Here is an 11,989-nt window from a genome sequence, read left to right as displayed (position 1 = left end):
TATTTATTTAAAAAAAGTTTTGTCTTTGTATTAATTAAACTGCATTGTATTTGGTTTAAAGTTTAGTTTTTCTTACTTGGTGGTTAGTTTCGTTAATCTTTTTAAAACTATATTGCTTGCCTGAAGCTTCTAGACTTTCTACAATAATTATCTGTTATAATTAATTTTAGCGCTTAGTAACAAAAACTCACATATATGTGAAATTAAATTAACTAAGGGTCTTTAAAAAAAAATATTATAATTCTATTTTTAACTTCAAAAAAATATTATATAGAAATATATACCTAAACATATTACAATAAGTTAAAAACTATTATATTTATGAATCAAAAAATATAATGATAAAAGAAGCTTTTAAAGTTTGTAATATTTTTATCTTACATGTTTCAAAAAACAAGCTTTCTGCTATCATTGTTTTGATTGTACCTTTACAAATAGCATTTATTATAATTATCAAAAGTAAAAATAAGTTAAAAACTATTGTATTTATAAATCAAAAAATATAATGATAAAAGAAGCTTTTGAAGTTTGTAATATTTTTATCTTACATGTTTCAAAAAAAAAAAACAAGCTTTCTACTATCATTGTTTTGATTGTACCTTTACAAATAACATTTATTATAATTATCAAAAGTAAAAATAAGTTAAAAACTATTGTATTTATAAATCAAAAAATATAATGATAAAAGAAGCTTTTGAAGTTTGTAATATTTTTATCTTACATGTTTCAAAAAAATCAAGCTTTCTACTATCATTATTTTGATTGTACCTTTATTATAACTATCAAAAGTAAAATTATTTTTTGAATAAGGCTATTGATAATTTCTTATTTCGAAAACCCTAACAACCTTGAAAAAAGTCTGTAAAAAAAAAAAAAACGATGCTAACATTTCGGCAGCACCGTTCAAAACTTAGACATCAGTGTAATCGAAAAAAAAAGAGTCATTACTAGGGAATTTAGGCTACCTCAAGAGAGTCAGATAAATTTTGGTAAAAAAAAAGGCGTCCGACTTTCGTCGAACGCCTTTAAAAAAATACAGAAAGAAAAGTTGGAAAAAATTTTGGTAAAAAAAAGGCGTCCGACTTTCGTCGAACGCCTTTAAAAAAAATAAAGAAAGAAAAGTTGGAAAAAGTTTTGGTAAAAAAAAGGCGTCCGACTTTCGTCGAACGCCTTTGAAAAAAATACAGAAAGAAAAGTTGGAAAAATTTGAGCAAAAAAGCCCTCCGAATTCGCCCGCGGGCGAATTCGGAGGGCTTTTTTGCTCAAATTTTTCCAACTTTTCTTTCTGTATTCCATCGACCCTTCTCACAATCCAAAAATTCATTTTCATCGAATTTTCAAAAAAACTCCTCCCCCCGCTTTAACAAATGTTTTTTCGAAGCTTCTGCTTCCCTTGCAAAACATTTTCTTTCAACTGACCTCTGACTTTCAAAGCGACCATGAGATTAAGCCGCTTTTTTACTTAGTACATTTTGAGTGCTTCGCCTTCGCATTTTCTAGTACCTCGCCTACTCTGCTTCAGTCGCCCCGGCCGAAGCCTCACCTCTAGAAATGCTTTATACAATGTATTTGCACTCGAATGTACTTTCAACTTGGCTGAATCATGTCAGAGCTCGTTCATTCACTGCCACGCCTTGCGAGAGAGCGGCTGTTATGCTCAATGGCTTAGGACGGTACTCGCCTTGCTCTCGCTTCGCGTTTTCCTCCCAACGTATTCAATCAGGTCTGCTATACGACCTTTGATCGACTAGCTGCGGTCTTTCGACTCCAGCTTGAGTCAACGGCCACGTCGACTCAAGCTGCAAGCTACATGCCTGCAAAAACACTAAAGGTTAACCCGCCTTGACGACGTCTACCCGCCTCGACGCCTAGGCATTTCTTCAATAAACGCCTTCAAACCTTTACATTGTAAAATCCCTAAGCTGACTAGGTCGTCAGCTTGCTTTCTGGCACACTACAAGTGCCTCTCTTAATAGTGTAAAACTATGTATACGCGTATGATGCTCAAATGCAGCTGTCTAAAATATTATATTAAGCTACCTCAAGAGAGTCACAAAAATTATTTCAATCTACTTCATAACATATACTTGTTTACACTATCACTTAACTTCTATGTTATACTCTTTATATTTTTACCGACTACACGTTACACATCGATAAGGACACTAAGAGGTACGCACTTGCGTAAAGTACGCACTTAGAATGAAAATATAATTCAAATACTGCGCATTAAACTATATTTTTGTCTCAAGTTTTCTAAACATTAGTTTATAGTTTAACACATCACAAACTTTTGTATGTTTCAAAGTTATAGTAAAGAAATATTAATTTTTTTTATTTGATAACATATCTGGTTTGTATTAAAAAGCGCTAAAATTTCATTTACTTATTGAAGGATGTGGAATTTAACAAAAACATTGTCAAAGGTTTATCAAAATTTGAAGACCATGATAACACCTGAGAAAAGCTGAAATTGCTAAATAACTATTTTTACGTATCTAGTTTAATGCTATTTAAAATGTATATGTTGTATGAAGATGATCAATAGTTGTTTTTACTGGTCTCGTAAATTGCTATGGAGAATAAGTTTTGTGTACAAACATAGCAGTTTATATTTTTCATAGCAGTTCAAAAATTTTCTAAACTTATTTATTCTACATGTCTTATTAAATTTAAACTTCAGAATTTTTTGTGCTTAAGTTTATCCTATGCTTTGCAGATAGATTGATTCAAATCATGTACAAATGCTTTATATTTCAACAAATATTTCATTTTCAAAAAATATCTTAATTTTGAACAACTCTACTTTTTAAACACATAGATATCTGTATTTTTTCACAAAACTTTAAATTGCAAAATACTTAGCAATTAACAAAGTAACTAAAAACGATTTGGTAGTGTTTTTAGCATTAAAAAATTACTGAAGGTATTTTAGCATATTTGATATAATGTTTTTTTTGTTAAAAAATCACATATCGATTTAGGAAACTACCAAAAAAATATTTTTGTAAATGTTGTTTTTTTTTAAATTTGTTATTCTTTTATAAAAATTTTTATTTCATTTAAGCTTTAGACTACAAGTATTTAAAGGCTAAAAAGGATAAAATATCATTAATGAGATAATTATAACATAAAAATACTTATGATGCACTTTCAAATTATTTTATTATGAAATCTTAAACTAATGAGTTTGAAATGATTTGTTTTGTTTAGCACTAAAACCGAATTATGTAAAAAAATAAAATTTAAAATTTGAGTTAGATTTAAAATGTTTGGTTTTTTAGCATGAAAATAAATTATTGTTAATATCTAAGCAGATTTGTTTTTTTAAGTTTCTTAATTATTATGATCTATAAAATATCAATATAACCGAAATATATCTAAATCAAGTTATAGAGTTGTTTCGATTTTTAACTTTTTAAGAACTATCTAAAATATGTTATTACTAAATTAAGACACTAAAAATTCTAGAGAGTATATATATGTCGAAATTATCTCTCATGAGTGCATAACTAAGTTTAACTGAATACTTAAAGCTAAGAAAGCACAGTCTTTTTAAGCTGAAATAAAACAAAGTTTTTTTGCACATAAGTATACGTTACTGTAGATTTGCAGAAACGTACCAAACCAAGTGCCTGCAATAAACTATTCACATTAAGAAAAAAATATAGAAAAATAGTGCAAGTGTTTATCTAACAAGATTTTACTTAAGCAGACAAACAAATTTTCAATTGCGAAAATTACTAACTATTGAGTAAACAAACAAAAGGGACAACGAACCAGGTCTAATCCCTGGTTTTCAATAAATTTAATGTATTTAGTTTTGTATTTTTGCAACAGTACAAACTTTAATCAGTTTAAACTTAGAAAGCCAGCGCCAAATGACTGAACTGATTATTAAACGTGGGCAAATAAAAATCTTAAAAAAAATTACCAACATAATTTGTTTTAATTCATCTAAAAAGGCATCTACTTTTCATAAAACTAACTAGTGCAAAGTTCTTGCATTAAAATGAATTTTGCTCAAATGAAACTTAAAAGGGACAAAAATATATTTTTTAAACAAAGACACAACGAACTGTTTTGTATCCCTGATTGTCAAACGTGAATACTTACTTTTATTTGAAGAAAATTAATGTAAAACTTCTGAAACAAACTACTTATGTTTGAACAAAATTTAAAAATTAAAATCAAACAGCGCCAGTTTTAAAATACTAACCATCTATCAAACAAACACACAACAAACCGTTTCGTATCCCTGATTGTCAAAGGTGAGCACCCGCACCATCTGCAGGGTTATCTTGACGCACTGAAGCATTATGGAGCTGGTGAACCTTCCTGACAGCTGCTGGTCCGACAGCACTACTTCCCGCCACGCTGTTAATAGTAGTTTGTACAATTTGGTGCACATATGACGCTTCTCCTCGTCATCAACAAACTTGCTGTGGTTCATCTGTCTGTTATAAATTAAATACTACTTATATGTCTGTTTATTTAATCATTTAGATGCGTTTAGTAAGACAGAATTGAGCATTCACTTTTTGTGAATAACACTAATTTTGATTCAATAACATAATTTTCCATGAAATTGACAGTTGAAGCGTTTTGTTACCAAAATTTACAGTTGTTATAAATATAAATTTATCAAACAATGTACTAATTTTAGAACACTGTCTTTTGTATTAGCGGAATTAAGTTTTGTAAAATAAATGAAGCGTTTTGTTACCAAAATTTACAGTTGTTATAAATATAAATTTATCAAACAATGTACTAATTTTAGAACACTGTCTTTTGTATTAGCGGAATTAAGTTTTGTAAAATAAATGAAGCGTTTTGTTACCAAAATTTACAGTTGTTATAAATATAAATTTATCAAACAATGTACTAATTTTAGAACAATGTCTTTTGTATTAGCGGAATTAAGTTTTGTAAAATAAATTTTTGAGATAGTCAAGGCACTTCCTATAAAGAAACATTTTATGGGTTTTTATTGGGTAAAACTACTATATTAAATACTTGTACTGCAGTCTTAGAGCTTTTATTTTACAAATTAATTTACTTCTCAGAAATTAAAAACGATTCATTAACTTCAGATAACATACTTAACTAAAACTAAAATTATTTGAACAACTTGTCCTGTTCTTAAACTTAAGCTTCACGAAATTTTAAATACACTATTATTATTTTCATTGACTAACTGCACTTCGTGCCTAGGGTGAATTCTGTAAGGGTTTCTGAAATGCAACATCAACTTTTCTTGTTTTTCTTTTTCATCTTCCCTACCTTTTGTGCAAGCCACTAGAACCTGAAGAAAATATTTAGAAATATGATAAAAGTAATAAAACTTGCTAAGTAAAACAGTGAAGTTCATTAAGTGCATCAGTGTAAAAACTTGTTTGTCAAAAGCCATTTATAAAAAAAAAACAATCACTTAGTATTAAAATTGTTAAGAGTTGTTGAAAGCACATTAAAAAGAGTTTCCTTTTTTTTCAAATTACATACTAAATTTCTAGATAAAAAATGCAGTAAAATAAAAAAAAAGTTAACATTAGTTAGTCTAGCATGATGTCCTTAGACTTTTTGAATTTAAAAGACAAACATTATTGAGAATTAACAGCTAAGAAATATAATACATCTCTCTATATTCATTTTATTATAAATAATTTCAAACACTTACCTTGTGACACCTTTCGAACATGGTGAGATACTTGTCAAGCATGACATCTTTTTTATCGCTGCCCGCCTTACTACTGTACTTGTGCTGGTCCTCAATAGTGCCGATAAACTCCTCCAGTATTTTGAAGCACGAAGTTTCGTCCATTAATGAGGTGTAGTGGGAAAGCACCAGGTCCAATGCCTGTTGTTTCGAGTAATGTTTTATTGATTGTTGGAAAGTTTAACTAAAATAAAAAAACACTAAATCAATTAAATTATATAAATTTTTTATGAATGTCTGGTTTTAACTATTTTGAGACAAAAAAGCGTTAAAATGTTCGCTTTGATGCAAAGAATGATAAAAATGGCCAGCACCAAATCTAACGCCTGTTGTTTCTAATACAATGATTTGTTTGTTCAAAATTTTCAGTTCAAAAACAGCTAGCCCAACGCCACAATAATTAATTATGTTTCAAATAGAAAAATTCTAATTCTACTTTAAGTGTGAGTACAAAATACTGATGTTGTGCAGTAAGCCAGCACCAATTCTAATGCATGTTGTTTCAAATAAGTACTAAATGATGATTAAATTCAATACTTTTTTTAGGAGCATTTTTCTATGGTTAATTACTAAACAACTTGCTAAATGTTTGAAGTCTCTAGCTGAAGAAATAAAGTTATACAGTTTCAAGCAGCTTAAGCAGTCTAAGTGTAGTAGGCACACTAGTAAACACTTTTAAACATGGAGTAAGACTATTTACAACATAAACAAACTTTCAGAGAGTCTTTTTTGCACCTGGGAGAGCACATTGAAATGTTAAGGTAAGTGAGAGTCTCATTGAATTTTATTTCCATTTCCCTAGAAGGTAGTTTTTTGAAAACTTCTTCCAAAAGAGAAAGACTGATCTTTCTGTTCATAGTAAAATTAAGCTTTTAAATTTTGACCATGTAATCTTGAAATTCAAGATCTTTTATTTATCGAATTTTTCAAGTAATTTATGTTTTTAAAATAAGCTTGTTTTTCTTAAGATGTTTAATAATGAGTCAATTTTTTTTACAAAAATAAAAACAATAGGTACTTAAAGTTAATATAGAGTAACTATTTAAATTACCTTATATTACTAGTGTAAACAGGTTAACAAACATTCTTGCTTATTTTGAAACAAGCTAAAAAAATATTTTTGAACCTTTTTATACTAAAAAATGACAGTGTTACACAAACTAAAGTAGAATAACATAAATTTCAAAAATATTTGTTTAACAAAAATATATTTAGCTGTTGAGTAAATAAACAAAAAATATAAGGTATAAAATATAAATAAGGACACAATAACATACTTAGTACAGTATCATTTTAAATACAATTGCAAATAGATTAAATTAATTTTTATAGATTTTGCTAAAAAAATTTATTTTAATACTTATCATACCAAAGACGTTTATTTTCAATAACATTTCATGTTAGCTTTGTACGCTTAAAAACTACAACACAACAAAAACAACAATATTACAAATTATTACTTCATAAACTTTGTTTAAATTAAATAATAAAGAGTTTTTACATAGTGAAGAGTGTTGGCATAAAAACAGTTAGCAAATAATTTATAACAAAAAGATCACTATTAATAACATTTTACCTTAAATCATCATGTTATAACAATAAAACGTTATCAAAAAAAATAAAATTGAATACCGAAGTTATTAAAAAATCAAAGTTCATAAAAGACAACAACAATACTACTAATCATGTGATTATTATATAGGTTACCCACCTGACTTCGTCGTCTTCATCGGAGATACCTCTGTTGGCTCGCTGCAAGATGGGATACAGTGTTAGTAAACTCCTGTCAGTGGTGTGAACGTAATCCCTTAACTGCTTGTACGAGTTGTACCTGTTGAAAATACTGTCTTAAAAAATATTTCAACATTGACAAAATGCTGTAAATTCTTTTCAAGTAAATTGAAAAAATAGTGTAAATTTTCGTTACATTACATGTGAAAATAGTTTAAGTTTTCTGGTTTTTAAGCAACTTTGTTCAAAATTTTTTCTTGTTTTTATTTTTTTTGCTTGTATGTGCTGTACCTTGGCACTTGATTTAACTGTAGCTCATTTCATAAATAAAAGTATTAGACATGTGTGTTTATATTTTTACTTATTATTCAGATTTTTCATTGGTAATAAACCATTTTTATGAGTTTCTCCTCACCTGTGTGTTGGAGCGTGGTGCTTCGTCTTTGAAATGAGCTCGTCAATTGACACAAAGTTCTTGTTTGTTACCACACCCGTCTGTCATGATGCACAATTATTAACGTAAGCAAAAAAAAAAGCATGGTTGCCACTGATCAAGCTGAGAAAAACTTCCTGAATTTTCCTGACTTTTTCCTGACTTCTTACCCGTCTGTCGTGGTGTACAGTTATTTAAGTAAACTAAAAAAAAAGACTTTAAAAGTATTAATAAATAAATTTCTTGTTTGTACTCTATTCTGAAAAATGTTTAATTGTTCTAAAACAAAATATTTATTAGACTCCAATCTGTTTTAATATATAAGTGTCAAATAATGCAAAACAAAAAAAAAACTAAACATATAGCCTTAAAAGTTTTAAAGGAAAAAAAATATGTAAGTTGTGAATGTTTTTAAAATAAGCTAGACAGAAAAAAATAACTTGTTTGTTACCACTACTATGTGTAACAATGTTCAACTATTAAAAGATGAATATACTCCCAAAAGTGTATATGAAATTATTTATTCCAATATAAATTTCACAAGAAACAAAGAATAACTATAGCTCATTTTCTAAACAATTAAAACAAAAAATATTAAGGCTATAGGGTAGGTGTCGGCAAACTACGGACCGCGGGCGAAATGCGGCTATCTAAGCCAACATTTGTGGCCCGCAAGATATTTTTCACCTAAAAACATACTTTATAAAGCAACAGATAAAAAAAGTTTTTGCAGTAAAAACTAACTATAAGGCTTTTATGTAAGCTATAACTCATTACTAGTGCTTTTCTAAAGCTTATTTTATCACATTTTTGTTTTAAAGAAGTATTTTGTATTGATTATTGCAATTATTCTATAAAAACTGTGGCCCGCAATAACTTTTTTCTATATAGTGCGGCCCCCGAGCATTTTTTTCTGACAAAATTGGCCCTAAATTAATAAAGGCTGCCGACCCTTGCTATAGGGGTAAAACACTTTTGACAGCTTTGTTTTATTTTGCAAAGTTATGATGACTAATCTGTATATTGTTTTTCAAATACTTTAAATATTAAACTTATTTTTAAAATGTAGCTAATTAAAGTCAGAGAATACATTAGGTTCCTTGTGGGAGGAGATAAATAAGTAGTAAACAAATATAAACTATTGAAAACTTTCTTTCCTATGTTTTTGGAGCTGAAAACTTTAAAATTCTAGGAAGTGTTCTATGTAATATTTAGAAAATCTGACATAAGAAATTTTTGTCTTAAATTTTTTTTTAATTAAAAGATGAAAACAAAATTTAAACTATTTTTTATTATTATTGCAAGGTTATTAAGTTAAGGGCATAGGGAGATAATACACTTTTTTTATTTGATCTAATTTTATATAGTTTTTACTGAGCTACCAGATGCTTTTAACGCATTTTAAAAGTTCAAATTAACTTTTAAGATATAGCCCGTCAAAGTCAGAGGCAACAAAAGGCTCCTTATGGGAAGCGCAAACTAAAACAATGAATAACTAAAAGTTGCTTAAAATATTTTTTCTCCTACGTTTTTTGAGATAACTACCTTAAATTTTTAGGAAATTTTCCTTGCAATAAAAATACAATTCTTTTGGAACAAAATTTTTAAAAATTTTCAAATATAAATTTTATAACAAAAAAAAACTTAGATTTCTTTGGTTAACTTATTTTAAAGTTTCTTTGGTTATTTTAATTACTTAAAAGTATTTTTTTGTGTTAAACATTTTGTTTCGTTTTGTAATTTAAAATGTTAGTTTTTTTGCGTTAATTACTATTTTACATTAATTGATTTTGTTGATTGGATTTTTACAGCAATCTAAATACTTAAGTAGTTTTTTTAAAGTTATTGTTTTTACTTAAAAAGCTATTGTTCTATTTCAATTTCATGCAGTAAGTTTCTGAAGAGTTGCAGTGAAAATATATTAGAAATTTTGTGGTAAAGCATTGATTGTTATTTTTTAAAGCTAAAAATATCTGTTTTTTTTTTTTGTTTATATTTTATATAATTTTTTTATTTTTTTATTTTCTAAAATTATTTCCAACAGAACTTTCTAAATATATTAAGGAACACTTTCTGAAATTTTGAGGTAGCTATTTTAAAAAACGTAGGAAAAGATAAATGTTTATTAAAATAGTCTATTTTTGTTGTTTTAGTTTGAGTCTCCTTTAAGGAATTTATTGTTGCCTCCGACTTTGACGGCTATATCTTAAAAAATATTTTGAATTTTTTAAATGTGTAACAAGCATCTTGTAGCTTAGTAAAAACTATATAAATAAGATCAAATTGTGAATTAAGTGTTTCAACATTTAGTTGAAGATTAACAGTATTTCAAATTATAATATGAAATATTTTTTGTTAGAAAAAAATATTTTTCATCAAAAAACCACTGTTTTTGAATCACAGGGCTACCACAGATCGAGCTTAAAATAATACCTGATGTTTCTAAATCAAATTCTTAATTAAAAACAACTATAAAATACATAAACAAAGACTTGAAATGTTTTATTTTATTCCAAAACTTCATTTAAACCCTGGAAAAAGATGAATTGAAAAGATAATTTTTTTAAGAAAAAAACATTAACAAAATAAAATTTTAGTGGTGATAAGATTTCTTACAAAGACCATGTTTTTATCAACTTTCCTGACTTTTGTCTGTTTTTCCTGAAATTGTGGCAACCCTGTTTAATATTATTGTATCATAAACTTTTATTCAGTTGCTAAAATTTTTAAATGTTAAAAAACACTTTAAACTATTTAATGGTAGTTGGTATAAAAATTAAGGTCTAATAAAACAGAAATAGGAGATACTATTTTTGCTTGATTTAAAACTTTCAATAAACAAGTTTCAATAGTACAAAGATATATTTATTAAGTAGTGGAGGAAACTTTTACAATGCTGGTTATATCAAAACTCTAGAAAAAAGTTTATATTTTGAGACTTCATTTAAGAGCCTATGCATATTTTTGTAACATAAATGTATTGACCCATCTATGACCACTGTTTTTCATTTAAACTAAAAACTAAAAAGTAAGCTCATGCTATTTATTGTTGACTACAGCAAAAACTTACAACTATCAACTTATTAGATAATAGCTTTTGTAATTGTTTTCCAAGCATTTTGTCTGCTTATCTTGAGCTTTTATTTTATCTTATAATACTTTGTTAGATTCAAACTTCTATAACCTACATTTAGATATTGTAAAAATGTCACTATATAACAAAGTAATAAAAGGTTTGTTTTCTTAGATATGAAATTTATTATTAAAATTTACTGTTAAGTTATTTTACACCAGACTACAAGTTTACTTATTTTATTTCTTAAAAAGACTACTTAATATAAAAAAAATTGTGATTTAACTCTATAAAACATGATCAGCAGGCTCAAGCTGATTTTCATCATCTCCGAATTTTCAGCTTATTTTTTTATAAATAAGGTTATTTTAAAAAACTAAATACTTTTGTTCAAAGCTAACAAATATTACTTAGTCTAAAACCTGCTTAGTGAAATAAACACAATTCATGTTAAATTTTCTTTACTGATTAAAAAAAAAATATTGTAGTTATATCTACTCAAACAAAATTTAATTTACCCACCTGATTTTCATCATTTCTGAACTGGGTGGTGACAAACACTTGTTGTGATTTGAAGTTTGTTCTCGTGATGTTGTCCGCAAGCGGCTTCTTCTTTCCTGCTTTCAGCTTCACCTTGTTGAAGTCGCCCTTCTTTGCCTTTGTTTTTCTGCTTGTTTTTCCCATTTTATTAAATTCGAGTTTATTAAGATTCTACAAAATAAAACAATTAGACTTTTTAAAAGCTAAATTATGTTATGTTTAATAAAAATATGAAAACAGTTAGTAGGTATAAATTACTTCAATACTTCTGAATCATTTCCAAATGAAGTTATTTACTTTTGTTATAAATGAAAACAAAAAATATATATATTTTATCACTATATTCCTTAAATTGTAGCCATAAGATATGTGTAAAGGTTTTAAATTAAAAACAACTACACTTTATATTAGATTTAGTTTTTTAGTACAAAAATAAATCAATTTAAAATATTAGCAGTAGAAGACAAAATTATGTTTTAAATATTTGGGTGACAGA

The 11,989-nt window shown here is 27.2% G+C and overlaps 1 protein-coding gene across 1 annotated transcript; it reads right to left on the bottom strand.

Moving 5' to 3' along the window:
* Positions 1-1,601: 1,601 nt before the first annotated feature.
* LOC145841229 (testis-expressed protein 10-like) lies at positions 1,602-11,655 on the bottom strand. The gene is made up of 8 exons (XM_082948599.1): positions 11,476-11,655; positions 7,863-7,942; positions 7,428-7,547; positions 6,430-6,565; positions 5,678-5,857; positions 5,199-5,305; positions 4,247-4,457; positions 1,602-1,703 (listed from the first exon to the last, which is right to left on the bottom strand). Exons 1-8 carry the CDS (start codon positions 11,635-11,637, stop codon positions 1,602-1,604), a joined length of 1,098 nt encoding a protein of 365 aa, XP_082804725.1. The 5' UTR covers positions 11,638-11,655.
* Positions 11,656-11,989: the final 334 nt, after the last annotated feature.

Source organism: Thalia democratica, chromosome 1, assembly GCF_965202585.1.
Source record: "Thalia democratica chromosome 1, ktThaDemo2.hap1.1, whole genome shotgun sequence".
NCBI lineage: Eukaryota > Metazoa > Chordata > Thaliacea > Salpida > Salpidae > Thalia > Thalia democratica.
Note: the sequence above shows the minus strand (reverse complement) of the source record. Positions and strands in the feature narration are given on the sequence as shown.